The following is an 18115-nucleotide window of genomic DNA, read 5'->3' on the forward strand; positions in this document are numbered from 1 at the left end:
AGTTGAAACATGCTCAGGCAGTAAGATGAAAAATGGTGCTTAGAAATGGCTGTCCAGCTTCAGTGATTAATATTAGAGTGAGAGAAGTGATGATCTATTATTGAACTCCCAGTCTTCACAGCACAACGAGGATAAAAGTGATAAGCAGTGGTGCCACAGTGTGTAATTACAGATTACTCTCATCATTAGAGTAACCCACTTTGGAATGTATGTTGTAATTAACTTTATTTTAGGTGCAGCATTTAGCCTTTAGCTTACCTTAGGAGCATCATCAAAGTACTTCTGTACCTACAGCGCTCAGACAGACAGGTCTGACTGATTGTCCCTTACATACTGCGCACATTAAAAAGCCTTTATTCCTATCTAACATTGAATCAATTGCTGATAGATAGATAGATAGATAGATAGATAGATAGATAGATAGATAGATAGATAGATAGATAGATAGATAGATAGATAGATGTGTTTCCTGACCATTGTAAACAGGATAATACCGAGTCCACTGCCCCATGAAGCAAGTGTGGGACAATTGATGTTTGAAATAAGTTAGGTCAGGGAGGTGATGTGTGCGCTTTTGTCGCGCAAAGGGAGGGTCGGGGTTGTGCAGACAGATGGTAAACAAATATTTGACAGCAGCCAGCAGCAGCACTGGGCTTCCTCTGTGGTGTGTTTGCAGGGTGAGCGGGCTGAACTATACAGGAGTTGTCTCGGCTCTTCAGTGCCCAGTTCTGCGTCCTCTGAGAGGAAGAGCTGCTGTAATTGGTTTCTCAATGAAGGATCATCAGCAGCTCCCCGGAGGCTTGGTGGACTGTAGCGCAGCGCTGCTCCATCAATCGTCCGTTTACCGGATTTGAACGCTGCTTTGCTCTTTTCTTCTGAAATAAACAAGTGCGCAGTGAAGGGGACTGTCGGAGCATCATCACCCTGCGCGCTTTAGACGGGGATCTTTTGTGATCTCTTTTTTTCCTCCCCCAAACCTGCTGAACGAGTATTGGGGGTTAATCGTTCTGTCCACCTCGGGGAGAATATCGACAAAGTTTAACGCAGATTTTCGCCATGAGTGATTTGGAGGACGACTTTGCCAAGATCCTGCTGCTAAAAGAGGAGAGAATACGGGACTTGGAGAGGCGGCTTGCCGATCGGGAAGACGAGATTCAAGAACTGAAGAGAAAATTACACAAATGTCAGTCTGTTCTGCCAAGCGCTCAACTTATTGGACCCAGGACCCGCAGGGCGCAGGGCATCTCCGCGGAACCTCAAACGCACCAGGACCTGTCAAGGCAGGCGTTTCGGAAATATGCCAAGTCCGACTGGTAAGACAGTTTACGCAGGCGGTGGTACTTTATAGCTCTGTTATTGCGCCCATGTGTCTGCTTTGTGTCCCGTCTTAAAACATTTTCTGGGTGTTTTTCTTCGGAATTGATTTTTTCTGGTCATAGAAAACTATTCATCAGCATTTCGTTACGAGGACGTACAACTCTGTTTCGAGAGGAGAATACATGTGGTGACAAAAAACAAAAACTAGAGGCTCAAACACACACGGCTCACTGAGACTCCTCTGTGCTTTGTCTCCACATAGTGTTTCTGTCTCTTTATGATCTTCTTTTTTTCTAAATGGGAGACTCAGAGTTTTGCCATGAATGGACGAGCACTTCCATTCTTGCGGGCCGATGACGCAGCTCCAAGGCAAGCTTTAGAAAGAGCTCCTAATTGATCAGATCCATCATGGCAGCCCCACGGGACGCAGACAGGAGGAAGTGCGATGCATTATTGGCTTTTAGTAGCTGGACGCTGAGGACCCGAAGTGCATGTCTGAGGATATTTAATACTCCATTAGAAAACGCTTTGTTTGGCCATATGCTTCCTTCATCACCTTTAGGTGCTCGTTTTAGGTTCACAATCCTTATTTTAAGGGTTTCATCTGAGGTATGATGTCTGTATAGATAAAAGAAACTACCTTTTTATTTAGTCCTACTCTGCTTAGTTTGGTTTTGCTGTGTTTACTCGAAGAACCAAAAAGTTTGTAACGAACTTTTTCTTTTAATTTATTCTCACCTCATTTTCTATCATCAGAACCCCATCAGAATAAATTACTTATTACACTGACATCACACACACGCACAAGCAGACATCAGCCTGTTGACTCGCTTAGTGCAAGAGACAATGGGGTTAATAATATTAACATGGCTAGACTATTTCCAATCTTCATTTGCATTAATAAACTGCAGGCAGGAAAGTCCTCATTTGCAGTCATCAACGGATGCTCGCTGTGCTTTCAAAGGCAAACAACCGCAGGGAGAGCCCCCAGACAAACAAACTGAAGACAGCCCAACTTTAGAGGGATGAAAAAGTGGCAAACGAGCTACATTAAAGTTAAAAATAAAGTATCTCCATCAAATTGTCAGCCTTCCAGTGGAAGCATGGCTCGTTCTCAAAGTGATCAAATTATGAGTTTATTTTCAGCTGCTGAGTAACAGTAAGTGCCACAGTAAGGCTGCAGGAGTTGACAGACGGGAATGTGCCCATGCGCTCTGAGGATAAACCGGAAGTAAACCTAGAAAACGTGAAAAACGCCAGTGACATGACGTCTCTGTGCCGCCGGGGTCTGGAGGAAGGCGCCCACATGAGCTGCCGACTGTGAGCCGCAGAGGGGTCAGAGACGGTGTGACCCCCCTCATCCACCACCACACACGCACACCCCACTGAATCAGGACGTGGCACCAGGCGGCGGCCCGCCCCGCTCCTCAGATTACTGCAGCATGGAGCTCCGGATCCTATTTCTATTGATCCGCATAGGAAAGGGGCTCACTTGAATGGCTAGAGAAGTGAAATTTAAAGCGCAGAGGTGCTTTGAAGGACAGTGGGAGGGCTTTTTGTTGATGGGAAGATGCGGGGCTCCAACACTGAACCTGAAATCTCCGGACGTCTGCAGTTTCAGATGTTATGAAGCAAACTTTGCTGCTGCTTAAGCTCTGTGGTCTGCCCCCATCCCTTAACAAACATAATATAAACCATGATTTTATTTTATTTTTTTTATTAGCTCAGAGAATACTGCGCTACATTGGCTTATTTGGATGGTTTTCTTTTGTTGTGGTTCAATGAATGACTTAAACAGAAAGTTAGGTTTGCTGGTTGTTGAGCAGGTCTTCCTCTCATGTTCAACTTTCACAGATTACCTCTGTTGTGCTTTGTAGCTTGCTTGGTTCCTTGCTGTGATTCAGGTTGTAGAGCAGGAAGAGCAGGGTTCACGGTTCACTCCATGGCTTTTCATATTGAGCATCCAGACTATGCTTGGACAAGGCACGAGACCCAAAGTTGCTCTCCATGGCAGGCGAGCTTCACAGCCTCTGTTTAGCAAAAGCACAGTCTGAAGAACATTTTCCATGCTGCTATGCAGTTTCAATACATTTTCATTTGATCTGTGTAAACCCCCATTACCCATTAAAAAAAATCACAGACCTACATGTTATTACTTTGAGTGATATTACTAATATCAATTCCTCCGATTAATCGCATACATACCCGCATACCCCAAATCCTACATTTTAATGTTCTCATGATCCAGTATCACTCACTACATGCTGATTTAATGTCCACAATCATCCTCAGCCTGGAGAGCAGTGCCATGCCTCATTCTTGATTGTCTGCGTTGATCCTTTAAGCCGCCACAAGAGGGCAGCTGAGATCTTTTTATTAGACCATCTGTCTCCATTTCGGTTTGTTTACATGGTTTTTGTCGGGAAAAATATGTCTTAAACCACCGCACCAAAAACACCTATCTCTGCAGTCCGAGAAATCTCCCCGCTTTTGTCCTCACTGTCAGCCGGTGACGCTTCATCCTCTCAGCACAGTAATTGCGATTTCAGCCTCAGTAAGTCCTCATCCTATCAGATTGTCCTTGGCAGTTTATCCTCTTCTGAATTTGTCCAGAGAGCACGAGGCCAAATGCTGTTCGCTGAGCTTCGGATGAGTCATTGGGATAATGTGGACAGGCACCAGCGGCGCTCGGAGTGCACACAACACCAGATTAGATGAGAAACGTGGAGCTGCCGCGAAGGAGTCGTGAGCCTCATTAGCTCTGACATTTTTTTGTCTCTGCTGCTGCCGTTTGACACTTTTTTTTTAAATATGAAATTTGGCAAACTGACTCCATTTTGCAACAAAATTGAATTCAGAAAAGGGTTTCGGGAAAGTTTAATTCTTCACACCCAACACAACATGAAAAGCAACATTCAAATTCAAATGAAATATTGAAAACATCTTCATACATTGTCTAATATTTGCACTTTTGTCCTCGTAGACAAAAAAGTACTCCAGCAGAATACACGCGTCCATCCTTAATTGAAAACCTCGGTGTTTATTTTTACGCTGAGGTTCATTAAGTTTTCCATCACCTTCAACTTCTATTAAGGCTCCTGTGCTCATCTATTTGTTACACGCAGCCTCAGGGTGAGTTGCTGAGGTATGATGACATGGTTCTTAGAGCAGTGGCTTTCTCACTGACTCCATTATTCATGGGAGACGAGCGCATCTCTCTCTCTCTCTCTCTCTCTCTCTGGAGTGGCAGACTGCACTGTGCTTCAGATTCCTGTAGGCGCCCTTCTCGCCATGCGCTCTCACCGGGTCGCAGCCTGACGCACTCGGGGAGGACGGTCCTCCGCTGTCACAGCACCGAGGGAGGGAGCGAGAGAGAGAGAGAGAGAGAGTAAACTTTGCATGACTGTGGCTGAGACGCTTTCTGTGCTCACCTTGACGATCGCGTGCCACGTTCTTTTTAATCCCCAAACATCTGCTTCTGACGGACAGAATCAGCCACAGCAGAGACAGGGGTTCCTTCCTCTCAAGCTTTTCATGACGAATAAAGTTTGTGAGCCGCGTGGCAGAGCAGAAAGGATAAAGACTCGGCTGCATACCTTGCGATAAACTTCCTGGGAAGTCGCTCATTGTCGCCGATTAAAATGGGCACCTTGCGCGACCTCCAGTACGCGCTCCAGGAGAAGATTGAGGAGCTGCGCCAAAGGGATGCCCTCATCGACGAGCTGGAGCTGGAGCTCGACCAGAAAGACGAGCTTATACAGAGACTACAGAACGAGCTGGACAAATACCGCTCAGTCATCAAACCGGCGACCCAGCAGGTCCACAAGCAGAACGACTTGCAAGAGCAGCAGCGAACGAAGAGGCAGGCAATTTCGGCCGAACCCACTGCCTTCGACATCCAGGATCTTAGCCATGTCACCCTACCGTTCTACCCCAAAAGCCAGCAGTAGGTGTTCAAATTCTACCCACAGTCTTTATATTTAATATGACTGATATTTTTGCATTCACTGTTGTGCTTCCGTCTGAACTGATTCACTCTTTGTTACCTTTCCGATTCCTGTGCGTAATGATGCGTGTGGCGCAGCAGGTACTTCACCTGTAGCGCACACTGGGATTATGAGGCAGTGCTCTCCACGTACTCATGCGCGCGCACCAAGGGCGCCCCCCCACACACAAACACACAGCGGATGTTCTTGCAATGTGACACGATATCTTCAACTATCAAAATGAGACAAATATTAAAACCTCAAGAATCCGTGAAGCTGTCGCTAGTGACGCTCATCAGCAGGATTATAAGCAGCATAACGATCAAAAGTTGACTGTATATAAACTTGATCATAGTCAAATATGAGGGAGAATTTGAATGCCATCTAGGTTTGGAGAACCGGTGGTGGGAGCTCTGTGTAATGTACCAGTGCCTGTTTTATACAAGCTGTGATCCTGTGACAGGCAGTCTTAACAGGCTCTCTCTGCATGTTTACCTTATGATTTCTGTCTTTCTCACTCCCTCTGTCTTTCCAAACTCTTACGCAAATACGGCTCTCCTGCTCGACTTGGTCTGAAACAGGAGGTCTGGATCTTAAACGTAGGCTGGCACTAAATTTGCCTTCTGTTGTGAAGTAATCCATCTCTCTGTTGGTTTAAAGGTTGAGCTATTATGAATCAACACTCCCCTGGTTGACAGGGAGAATATTTACCTAACATTTCTTTAAACACATTAAAAACTGCACATATTGAATTTAATGAAAAGAAAATATTGCCCTAAAATGCTTAGAAGGAGACTCGAGTTCCCAAAAATAAATAAAAGTGATCATTCCTATGGAAGTGATTGGAATATTATGAGTCCTAGCGTTAAGTTATCATTTTCTATTCTCATAATGATGTTTTAAGCCTAAGAGGAAAAAAGATTACAGCCTTCAGATTTTGCAGCGAGATCAGTCACATCAGATACGAATGTCATTATTCCACTGACACGCAAACAAACTCAACAACAAAGATTTCATCAAAGAAGATTCAAAAAATGAAGGGATTTATTTATCTGAGCAGCAAAAAGCCATTAGTCTTTGTTATACCTGTCAGCTCCCTGGGTTTGTGAAAACACACAAAACGCTCTTTTCTTATGCGTGTTTTTTTTGTTTGTCTGAGATCCTGAACACTGGTTTGGAAGGTTAGTTGAGGAAAACACCAGAGTGACCAATTCTTTTGATAACCGGCATCATTCAGAGACTTTTATTATATATTTCTACTTCCATTAAGTGATTTTCTTGAACCACTTGTCAAGACTTTTAGCACTTTAATTCAAAAAGTGGTTGATTACCCCATGATTTAATATTGGAACAGATTAGAGAGAATCTCCAGTTAAGAAAATATCAATTATGATGGGAAAAGACTATTTTAAGATTTAAAAAGAAAGAAAAGATGAGTGGCAGCGGTTTCTTAAATAATTTCTGATGATGATCCTCAAAGGAAAGCTAAAAATTAACTCATTACCATGAGGCTGTTTGAACTTCCATCAAGCCTCTCTCAGCGACAGCTTCAATTTTCCGTTAAGCGTCTGCCACACCTTTTCACACTCCTCATTTGTTAGAGAATGGCATTTTCTCTAATATTGCTCTTCTAATAAGCATATAGATGAAAAAAAATTAATTGAAAAACAGCCAGTGTTGAATGCAAATGACTGGAACGTGTTTGTGCGCCTGTTCTCTTATTAGTTGAGCACTGTTCTTATCTTAGTCAGGCAAAGATGTCCAAACTGGTTGGACATCTTTGCCTGAGTAATTTGGAGAAGTTTATATTTTTCTGTAGAAAAGCAGCTCATTTAGATTGAGTTTTTTGTTGTTGTTTTTTTGTGCATGTTAATTTATACTGTGGGCTAAAACAAGTTCACTAACTCTTTATTTTCCTTTGTTACTGAAATTGACTGATAATACCTGTTAGATCTGGCTAAGTGTTTGTGTTTTTCTTTCATTCTCCCCTCTCTTTATCTTCTTTACAAGGCCCATAGAGCACTCTTTACACTTATGCTATCCATTCTTTTCCCTCTTTCTGACTTTTATTTCTCCTGGCCTCTCCCACTTTTCTGCCATGCCTTTTCTTTTTTTCCTCCTTAAAGAGCATAGTTTCTCCTTTTAAGGAAGACTGAACTTGCTCAGTCTAAACTTCTGTAGTGGATGAAAGAAAATATATCGCTCTCACAAAGGAGACGGAGGCAGATGTTTTCATAAGGGTTGGATTTGGAAGATGTTGCTCAAGGATGGCCACAATCATGTCTGCTCTAAATCTCTTGGGTGTAAATCTAACAGAAATAGGGTCAATGAGGCACATTTCCAGTGGGCTGGAGGTCAGCCTTGGAAAAAAAAAAGATTTCCAGCTTGTTCCTGTTGAGCCTTTTTCACACATGTACTGCAGGCCTGGACTTTTGTAGATGGTAGATGTAATTGACAGACACTACAAGTTAAACGTTTGGACACACCTTCTCATATAATGCTTCTTTATTTTAATGATGATTTATAGTGTAGATTCTCACTGAAGGCATCAAAACTATGAACAAACACATATGCAATTATGTAGCAAACAAAAAAGAGTGAAATAGCTCAAAACATGTTCTATATGTTAGATTCTTCAAAATAGCCACCCTTTACTTTGACTACTACTTTGCACGTTCTTGGCATTCTCTCGATGAGCTTCATGAGGTAGTCACCTGAAATGGTTTTCCAACAGTCTTGAAGGAGTTCCTTGAGATGCTGAGAACCTGTTGGCCCTTTTGCCTTTACTCTGAGGTCCATCTCATCCCTAACCATCTCCATTGGGTTTAGGTCAGGTTACTGTGGAGGCCAGGTCATCTGGCGCAGCACTCCATCACTTTCCTTCATCATCAAATAGCCCTTACACAGCCTGGAGGTGTGTTTGGGGTCACTGTACTGTTGAAAAATAAATGATGGTCCAACTAAAAGCAAACCGAATGGGATGGCATCTCGCTGCAGGATGCTGTGGTAGCCATGCTGGTTCAGTGTGGACTCATCAAACCAAAGCACAGATTTCCACTGGTCTAATGTCCATTCCTTGTGTTTCTTGGTCCAAACAAATCTCTTCTGCTGTTGCTTTTTCTTAGTCGTGGTTTCTTAGCTGCTATGTGACCATAAAGATTCACGCAGTCTCCTCTGAACAGTTGATGTATAGATGTGTCTGCTACTGGAACTCTGTGTGCTATCTGAGCTCGAATCTGAGGTGCTGTTAACTTGGTATTTCTGAGGCTGTTGACTCGATGAATTTATCCTCAGCAGCAGAGGTGACTCTTGGGCTTCCTTTCCTGGGGCGGTCCTCACATGAGTTTCATCGTGGTGCATGATGGTTCTTGCGACTTGGGGACACATTGAAAGTTTTCAGATTGACTGACCTTCAGTTCTTAAAATAATGATGAACTGTTGTTTGTCTTTACTTAGCTGATTGGTTCTTGCCATAATATGAATTCTAACAGTTGTTAGCTGTGTACTAACCTGACTTCTGCACAACACAACTGATGGTCCCAACCCCATTAAGAAGGAAGGAAATACCAATAATGAACCCTGACAAGGCACACCTTTGAAGAAAAAAACATTTCAGGTGACTACATCATGAAGCTCATTGAGAGAAGGCCAAGGGTTTGCAGCGCTGTCAACAAAGCAAAGAGTGGCTACTTTGAGGAATCTAAAATATAAGACATATTTACAATTATTTATCATTTTTTCCTATGCTACATAATTCCATACACTGTATCTTGCCTCATATATTTATGTCTTCAGCATCTATCTACAATGTAGAAAGTAGTAAATGAGAAAGTGTGTCCAAACTCTTGACTGGTAAGTGCAGTTGCATGTGTGAGTGAAAATGTCAGATTCAGACCTTAAGTGGTCTCTACCAGCTCACAAAGGCCATGTAGCGTCTAATTGCTCCCAGGTGAGAATAGCTCAGGTCATAGTCCGGTGAAACCACTGTCATTTGTCATATGTCCTGCCACCTGCGCACCCTACTCATGCAGCATCCTCGCCTAATACAAAGGAGTGCTGCCAGCTGTGAGAAGCAGATCATCTTCTGTTGCATGCTACACGTGAGCTGGACAATATCCTGGCTCGATTCTCCTAAAATTGTTTAAGTTAGTCTGTGAAAATGCCTCGAGTTAATTATGCGTAAAGCGTGCTGTCTTTTCATAAAATGAAATCTATTATGAAGCATCAGTCCAAAAAAACTGCACTTCACACAATTACTATGGTTTATCCTTTCAAACTAATGAGATCTTCTCTTCCTGCAGACAACTCCCCCCCAAAAAATTACAACTGAAGGAGCAAGGAGTCAAATGTGAACATAGATTGTGGAGTGGGAATTAAAAATAAGTGCAACACCTCAATCCCTGTTTAAAATTCCCACAGCAGCATGTTTAGACTCTCAAGGACAGAAACAACTTCTGGATAATCCAGGTTGCTCAGTTAGAGCAGCTCCATTTACGATTCAAGTCTATTAAAAAATCCAGTGGATTTGGATGCTTGTTAGCCTGAAGCCTCTCGCGTTGGTTGGTTGCTCTTGTTATTCTGTAAATGATCTAAAATTTGAGAAGAGATGACACGTATAGGGATCATGGAACATCTATAGGAATGCACATACCTGATCTTTGTCCTTAAGATTATAGAAATCCAGAAGCCACATGTGAGAATTAAGGTTCTTTTGTGTGCTTTCAAAAAAAACCCCAAAACGTTATTCGGGTTTTCCAGTGGAATACGACACGCAGCTAATGTTGTTCTTTGGTAATTTAGTTTCTCACGTTTATATGCGAGTGTGAAAAGCACCGCTGGTCGGGATCCACAGGCTTCAGACCCTAATTTGGTATTCATGGCCATGAATGAAAAGCACAATTTATTAGAGCCCCGCTAATAATTCAGCTGGTGTAAAAACAGTGCAATAAAATGTGCAGATGTTGGTGAAAGCTCAAATGGTAGCTGCTTCTGAGAAGAGACTGGCATCGCTCTTTTAAGTGTTTTGGCATTTAAAAAAAGAAAAGAAATTTGAAACAGCACCACTGTCTCATCCCAGACTCAATAATGTGTTTGAGGATTTATTGAAGAAGCGTTTGAGTGACCTTAAAAGTTCAGCATAAAGAGAAGTAAAACACTCATTGTGCAGTGAAACATTGCCTCATATACACATGAATCTGCACAGGAGGTTTGTAGAGTTTGCTGTTTGAAAATAACAGACAGGTTGAAAAACATAAATCTGAAAGAAGTAAAAAAAAAAAGGGCACTGTTGATGTTGTAATTTGAAGTTTTGTTTATGCACTTTTGTTCCTTGGCGAGGACTTTGCTGCAGGCTGGCAGTGGGGAAGAGAAGCCTGCATGTTGTGGGAGCACTGCTTCATAAATGCCTTCTAGGTTATTTGCCCTTTTAGCAATGAGCTCTCCAGGTGATCAACAATGCACTAAGAAATCCGTTTCTGAAAAGGGCACTGAGCACAAAAAGGCAAGAGGCAGTTCCCCAGTGCCTTTGAATCCTACTTGCGGGGCATAGTGGGCTCTTTTGGGGATTTTTTTTATGAATTAGGATGTTGGCCTCCCTTCTCAGTGTGAGAGGTCTCTTTAATGGTTTAACCCTGGTACATAACCTCATTCATTTAGCTGCCACAGAAGCACATACACAGCATGCAGCCGAGCAAATGGAACTGTGGCGATCTTGACTCATTGTTCGCGATCTGGCCCGCGTCAGACTTCTTTCAACGTGTCTTCCTTTCTCAGACAGTCACACTGATGCTTGCTTTCAGGTTTCAGATTTGCTATCACCTGTTGAACAAATATCTCTCCTCTCCTCTGGCGCTGCATCCACTGCATGCTGCTAGATTTAGAAGATAATTTATCAGGCCTCCTTTCATAATGTCGCCTGCCTCTCCGTTTGCCCTGTGTTTCCTTTCAGCCCACCTGACAAGCACTCTTGCACCTTGACAACCACGCGTTAGCTTTGCACTTTATTACATTTTCTCCCTACAGTTGCATAGTTAATGCAGAATCTGTTTACCTGCGGAATGCCCTAATGACTCTGCAAACTGAAAGCCGAGTTGGCTTTCAGAAGTAAACCCCCGAACGGAAACAATCTGCATCCATTAGGCATTGATTTTGCTATTTATTGACTTTCCTCAGAATTTTGAGGGGAGGGAGGCGGGTGAGATGGTTTCACCTTGACATCTTTGAATTGAGGATATGCTTTTGAAAAGGCGCCAAGCCGTTAAAGCTAGAATGAAATAGCCTTGGAAATAAGAGACATGCTGAACAGTTTTTATTTGAGATGTGCGCCTGCGAAACCTCTTATTGTGTCTCATTTTGTCATTCTGCAATGAAGAATGCGCAAGTCAGTGCTTGTACAGTGACTGTCTCACATTGCTTCGCTTTGCCTCCAGGTCCAAGGAACTGATCAAGGAGGCCATCTTGGACAATGACTTCATGAAGAACCTGGAGCTGTCGCAGATCCAAGAGATCGTGGACTGCATGTATCCTGTCGAGTACGGGAAGGACAGCTGCATCATTAAGGAGGGCGATGTAGGCTCGCTGGTGTACGTCATGGAAGGTAAACGATGCAAATTGATCTGACTGTGAAACCACAGGTAGAATGATTCTAAAAAGACTTATTATAAAACTTTGCCTAATCTATGAAGAAGTGTACATCTTTATAAACCTCATTATAGCATCCACAGAGGATAAATGAAAGGGAGTTATTGATGGGTTTCAAACTAAAGCTCAAAACACTTTGTGGTGTTGCATGATTCACTCATGTCACATCGATGTCATTTTGTGTGCTCTGGTGTGCTTGCTGAGTCCGTTTAATTAGGTTCTTTTTAGTAGTACTGACCAGCATGTGGTTCTTTCTTTCTTTCTTTCTTTCTTTCTTTCATAAAACTAAGCGTGCGAAACCCGCGATGACAGCAACAGCAACACAGCATCAACTGTGGCGCTGATGGGATTTGTGAAAGGGCAAGCGATTCAGCGGTGAAACGTTCAGGGAGCCATCATCCTTTACAATAGATCTGACCTCAGGGAAAACGGCCTCACTTAGTGCCTGCCCAATATAATTCATCCCAATGCAGAGGTAAATCTGGACATTCAAATGCTGAACTATAGAATGAATATATTAGTATTTAACTTCTCGAGTCCTTGTAACCTCACTTTAAAACTCGGCTGAGCAGTGACAAGCGAAGCGAGGCAGTAACCAAGAGGCAGTGAGCTTGAGTCTTATGGGCTTGTGTGGAGACTGTGGCATTTAAAGGATAATATTTAACTACGAAGAATGAATCTAGAAAATTGATTGTTTGCTCTATTGTGGGCCACCGACTTTTATAATTGTGTTGGAGAAACATTTCCCGGATCCCCATTCGGCCAAACATTGTTAAAAATAGATTTGTGGGAAAGGAGGACTAAAATAAGAAGGCGGTATTTCAAAGAAGGAATTATGGAAAGGAATTAAATTATGCCACAAATCTATAATTCTGCTCGTTTGTCTCAAAACTCAGGCAGGTGGGATTTGTCATATCAGGAAGAAATACCTCAGCTTTTACAGTGCTTTAACTTTCCTTCTGTTTCCCACAAATAAAATCCTGCTTACTTCATTCAACCTAAACTAAACTAATTGTCTTTGTATATGATTCTGATAATAGCTGTGTACTGTGGGAAGTTTTATATGGTGACTTTAGCATAAAACAGACTATTTTTTCACTGATGCCGAGCTTACATAAATGATTGGAGTACTTCCTCTATCCTAGTTCACACCCCCGTCATGAGAAAAAAACACACCACTTGTTGCCCTTATCTGTATCTCTGATATGTAAAGAGTCATACAAATCATATGCAAAACCCAGCAGTGGACTGTACACTGGTAACCAGAGATAACAGTGGTGCTGGGAAAGGGCTGGGTTGCTGTAACGACATTAGGAAATACTTTTTCGCTTTTACCTTTAATATAAGAAACTATATGTGTGCTAAACCACTGTGGCTACAAAAGCCTGTGGTCACAGTCAGTAGATTTCACTCTGTCCCTGACGAATGCTGCGTGCCAAAGGTGTGAGGTCACAAATGAGCAAGTGCCACACTGACTTGATGAATAGGTTCCTCTCGAGCACAACTGAAAAAAAAATGAAAGATACAAATCTGTAAGGGAAGTAATTGTTGAGGGGCTTTGTGGGTTCCTCTTTGACAGCGATAGAGGCAAAAGCTGCGATGTAATTGGTAGTAGGGCTTCAGTTCAACGGTGGTCACACTAATATTGCATATTATTTAATTAATGAATGAAATTATTTTGCATTTTTGAATCCTAAGGGTAGGCTCAACATATTTATCTTTAGTGAACATTACTGCCTCTCTCTGGCTGTCACTGACTTCCGTTCTGCTCTATGATCGTCTCCTTTCTGTTCCCCTCTCTCGTGTCCCAGCGAGTCCTTTGCCTGCAGTTTTCACCCCGACTGTCCCTGTCCTTGATCTATTTTGCATAAAACCAAATGTTGAAACCATTAGCCCAAGGCGGACGACTTTGTACCAAGGTCTGTAGAAGCCTGTAACGGTTGGTGACATTTTAATCCACGCTGACGGGATGTCGGTGTCTTATGTCAAACACATAGCTGCATCCACTCAGCGCTGTACGTCATTTTCCTGGCAAATGAAGTGTTCGCCGCTCAGGCAGTTGCGTCATTTATTATTGAAAGTTGGTGGGGTAGTCGTTAATGTTTTGCCATGGGGCTGACATATCCATTATGCATCATGCAGGGATATGAGGCACAAGTAAACAACTCTTACACCAATAATAACAATAATAACAGTGGTAATATGAGTGATGCATTTAAACGTCACTCCTAGTTTAAAGTTGCTTTAACTATGAGGGCGAATAACTTGTTTCCCCTCTTTGTTATAGAATGAAATTGCAGACAGTTTCACAGCTTCCCCGTTGAAATAACAACAGGAGGACAGTTATCTGTTGTTGCAGATGCACCTGATAATTGGAGATGAGACGAAAATAATAAGAGCTGCAGACACAGAATGAATCCTGGCATTGGCTTGCTGCTATGATGAGTCTGCCTGCTTAGCAATGGCTGCCTTCATGAATGTTTGTTGCGCTCAGCTCACATCCACCGGGCTCTAATTGACATCAGTTCTCTTTTAAAAACAGTGATTGCAACAGAAACAAAAGCTCGTGTTTCCATGGAGATGGGATAGATTTTTGATTGGCTGTGTCACCCGCAAAGACCCACACAGGTGGATCGTAATGATAATAACTCGCACAATCACGTCCAATTACTATGAAGTATTTACTTGAGAGGGGGAAAAAAAGCCATTTGAGTTCTTTCATAGATTTCATTCATCTTAATCTAATGACTATGTGTTTGCTGCAGTAGGAAGCAGTGTTAAGTAGGTTCTTGCATTGCCGTTTTGTCTGTCTTTTTATTAGGTGGAGACGTGGAACCTTTTAAACAGGTGCAGATCAAGGACTTCAAGTATCGCCTAATGCAAAATGTAACAGAGTCTAGTCTCTAGTTTCCAGAATAGAGATTGAATCATTAAAAGCATTTTATTCCCACATTATCAGATACTGTCAGATGGTGGGCGAGGTGACGGCCCTCTTTTAAGGGACTAAGAACACTGCAGTGCATGTTTCGTAGTGTAACTTTGATTGAGACTGGGCACAAAAAAGTCTTGGGTTGTTTTTGCTTTGTTGTGTAATTTTGGGGGTTAAAATGTGGTTCTGGCATACTGACAAATGATGCTTTTATGGGGCGTCTAAATATGACTCCAATGGGTCCTTTACAAGGATTGCTAAAAGACAAGATGAAATCTACAGCACCAAAAACTTTAAAAAGTGACATTTTGGACAACTTCGAGAATACTATTGTTAAATTAAACAGTTGAATAGTGGGCCACAGCAAAACTAAAGCAAAGACTATTAAGATCACATAACTGGCTTACAACGTGAATATTGATTACTTCGGCTGGCAGGTGAGGGATTCTTCAAAGTGACGCAGTAAATGGTTTTGTGTTGTTCACCAAAGGTCACACATGAATCACGAGAAGTCGCAAACCTGCCAAATCTGAAGGTTACCTGTGGTTTCTAACATTAAAGATGTTTTCAGGGCTGCAAGTAATGATTTTTTTTTTTTCATTTATTGACTAACGTGTCAGATGTGGTCTCAATCTGTCATTTGGGCCACAAAAGGTAACGAAATAGTGACATAAACTCCCATCTCACCACTGGTCCAAAATCTGAAGAATTGCTAAAACAAGGCATTAATTAGCAAATTTGTTGCAGATCTCTGTTGAACAGGTGCGCTAGTTTAGATATAAGTCTTAACATGGTTACATTTAATGGTTTGGTGCTTAATGGAATGGTAAAGAATTGTGTTTTTCTTCTGTGATTGCACATAATTGCTATTTGAATTGAATTGAATTACAAACCAGAACAAGTTTCCTCCACTTGGCAGCTTTTATTGAGACAACAAAATATATTCAACCTCTCCTTACTACGTTTCATCTTGCCAACTTTGCATTTATATTTGAATATTACTTAACATTCCTTCTTGGTCTTGCATCTTTCACCCTGTCTGAGAAACAAGCGCATCCAAGGGAAACAAATGAAAAAAGAGAACGAAGAAACATTGAAACATACGTGGCAAAGAATCTAAATTATGTATTTTTTTCTCTATGTGTCTTCTTTTAGGTACAACTAGATGACTGCCCTTGCTGTATATTTTATTAGTTTTACTGAGTGTTCAGGGATCGCAGACAGAAAAGTGAGGAAAGTGAGGGGAGAGGTAACGTTACAGTAGACTCAGCTCCAAACCTGGAGTGCTCGTGGTAAACTGACAGCTACTTTGACAAGCTAACATAGTCAAGGCAGCACTTGATGCACCGTGTGCCATTTTATTCAGGTGGATGTGTTCAGGGGATTTCACAGCGCACCCAGGATTTGACGTTTTCTCTACACAAATAGGTTAGGCTCCCAATTACTTTATTTGACCTGCTGTTAGGCGAGGCAAGTAGAATATCCTGACAGATCAAGAGAAAAGAATGTGTTTAAAGTTTAAGTGGCATACTTGAAAGCCTGAATAAGACAGAAATGAACAATGTGCTGTTTTGAAGCTTATACCGAACCACTTCTGACAGTCACTTCTTTTCCTTCTGCTTTTACTGAGCTATACCTCAGAATAACAATGAACAGAAATGTTTACTGCTATGGCGAGACACTAGTTTCTTTCTACAGTAGAAGCATCTGATGCTTTATCACTCCTTATGAGGTGACACTGGAAATCTACCTGTTTGCATGTAGCGTTAATGAAACATTAACAGCATAGGAAAATGAGAGGGACAGGTTGCTGTCTGCATTTTAATTTTATGGCATATTTTACCCTCCCTTCAGCTTCTACTAGCACCTTATCGCCTCTCTGGCACCCTGCACTCTAGCTCACATGCTGTGTTTTTGAAACATGACATGAAAACATATCACTCTGAAATCTGTTTTGTAACTTGTCATAAAATCATAGCATCACGTGCGCTTGTTAACCTAATAGTCATCTTTATTTGACTATTTAGCTGACTAATTAACCACAGGTCAACATGATAATAATTAATCAAAGTGCTTTGGCAGGCACACAGAAGAAACAGCATGACCAAACTGAAGCAAAATTGGGCTAAAGGTAAGTTAAACTTAAACAAGAGTAATAATAATGAAAAAAGAAACAAGAAAAAAAGGACATCTGTTGTGAGAAGCAATGTAAGCAAGTCTCCTCAAGCAAGTCAAGGTAAAATGAATGGACCCAAGAAACAACCTGTGGACCAGCTAACCAAGTAACATGCTCGACAATTTCTCTCAATTAATTATTATTGCTGTCTGAAAGTTAGACAGATGTTACGGTTTAGGTGACTTTATGTTGCGCGATAGCCAGCGGTCCTCAAAGAGATGCTCTCTGTTCTAACTGTCCAATGAGGCAGAGTAAAGGGAGATGGACTCCTCTTTCAGTTTGAGCAGGGCTTAGAGACGTAATCACCAGGGGCACCTGAGTGTGACTCAGTGTCACAGGTGTGAGAGGACACAAGATGTAGGGCAAATACTTTCAATATTACCACTGTTTTCCATACAACTGCCAATACCTTCAGTAATGACTAAATAGGCTACTTCTGGTCTTTTTAATTATTTGCATATTAATGACATAATGTGAAAATACCAAATGCATTTGGTTACAGAAACACGAGTGCACAAAGCCATCGCACTGCATTGTTGCCTGGCAACTTAAATAATGCAGACTTCAAATTGTTGCCGCTGTTGCTGTCGGTGCATCTTGAGGGGGGGCTGCTCAGCCAAGTAAAATGTGGAGGCGCACAAATTTTGGTTTGATTGCCCCCTGAGAATACAGCATGAAGCCAATATTTGATGCAACAACTGCTACACTGAAAAGCAGCCAGTAGTAGGTTAATAATCAAACATAACACACTGCTGAGGCTCGTGCACAGCCTGAAAAGGCATCTTTCAAAACTCAATATTCAACTATTTGTATGTGCACCCTCCTTTTGTAGCATGACGTGCAATGCAATCACTGACAGTAGACTGAGTTGCACATATGAGCTATCAGCTCTCATGATAACGTTAATGAGGCTCTCAGCGGAGGTTTAATAAGGCGTCATCTGGGGAAAAGGTTAGAGATTTGTACTTGCAATGATGTCCAAAAGAACTGTCAGTCCTGTAGCTCTGTACCTGCACATTTAAACCATCCCCCAAATCCCCCCGCCTATCAATACAGGCATAGAAGTAA

At 42.0% G+C, this 18115-nt stretch overlaps 1 protein-coding gene across 2 annotated transcripts in view; it reads left to right on the forward strand.

Moving 5' to 3' along the window:
* Positions 1 to 666: 666 nt before the first annotated feature.
* LOC100694992 (cGMP-dependent protein kinase 1) overlaps positions 667 to 18115 on the forward strand; it is a 92951-nt gene continuing 75502 nt past the window's right edge. The window contains exons 1-2 of one of the 2 annotated variants that reach the window (XM_003438265.5): positions 667 to 1313; positions 11732 to 11898. In XM_003438265.5, the coding sequence (XP_003438313.1) occupies positions 1057 to 1313; positions 11732 to 11898 (424 nt within the window). In that variant the 5' untranslated portion in view covers positions 667 to 1056. Of the gene's footprint in view, positions 1314 to 4719; positions 5264 to 11731; positions 11899 to 18115 lie in introns of those variants that run through there. The other variant, XM_003438266.5, reaches the window with a different exon arrangement.

This window comes from Oreochromis niloticus, linkage group LG13, assembly GCF_001858045.2.
Source record: "Oreochromis niloticus isolate F11D_XX linkage group LG13, O_niloticus_UMD_NMBU, whole genome shotgun sequence".
Taxonomy (NCBI): domain Eukaryota; kingdom Metazoa; phylum Chordata; class Actinopteri; order Cichliformes; family Cichlidae; genus Oreochromis; species Oreochromis niloticus.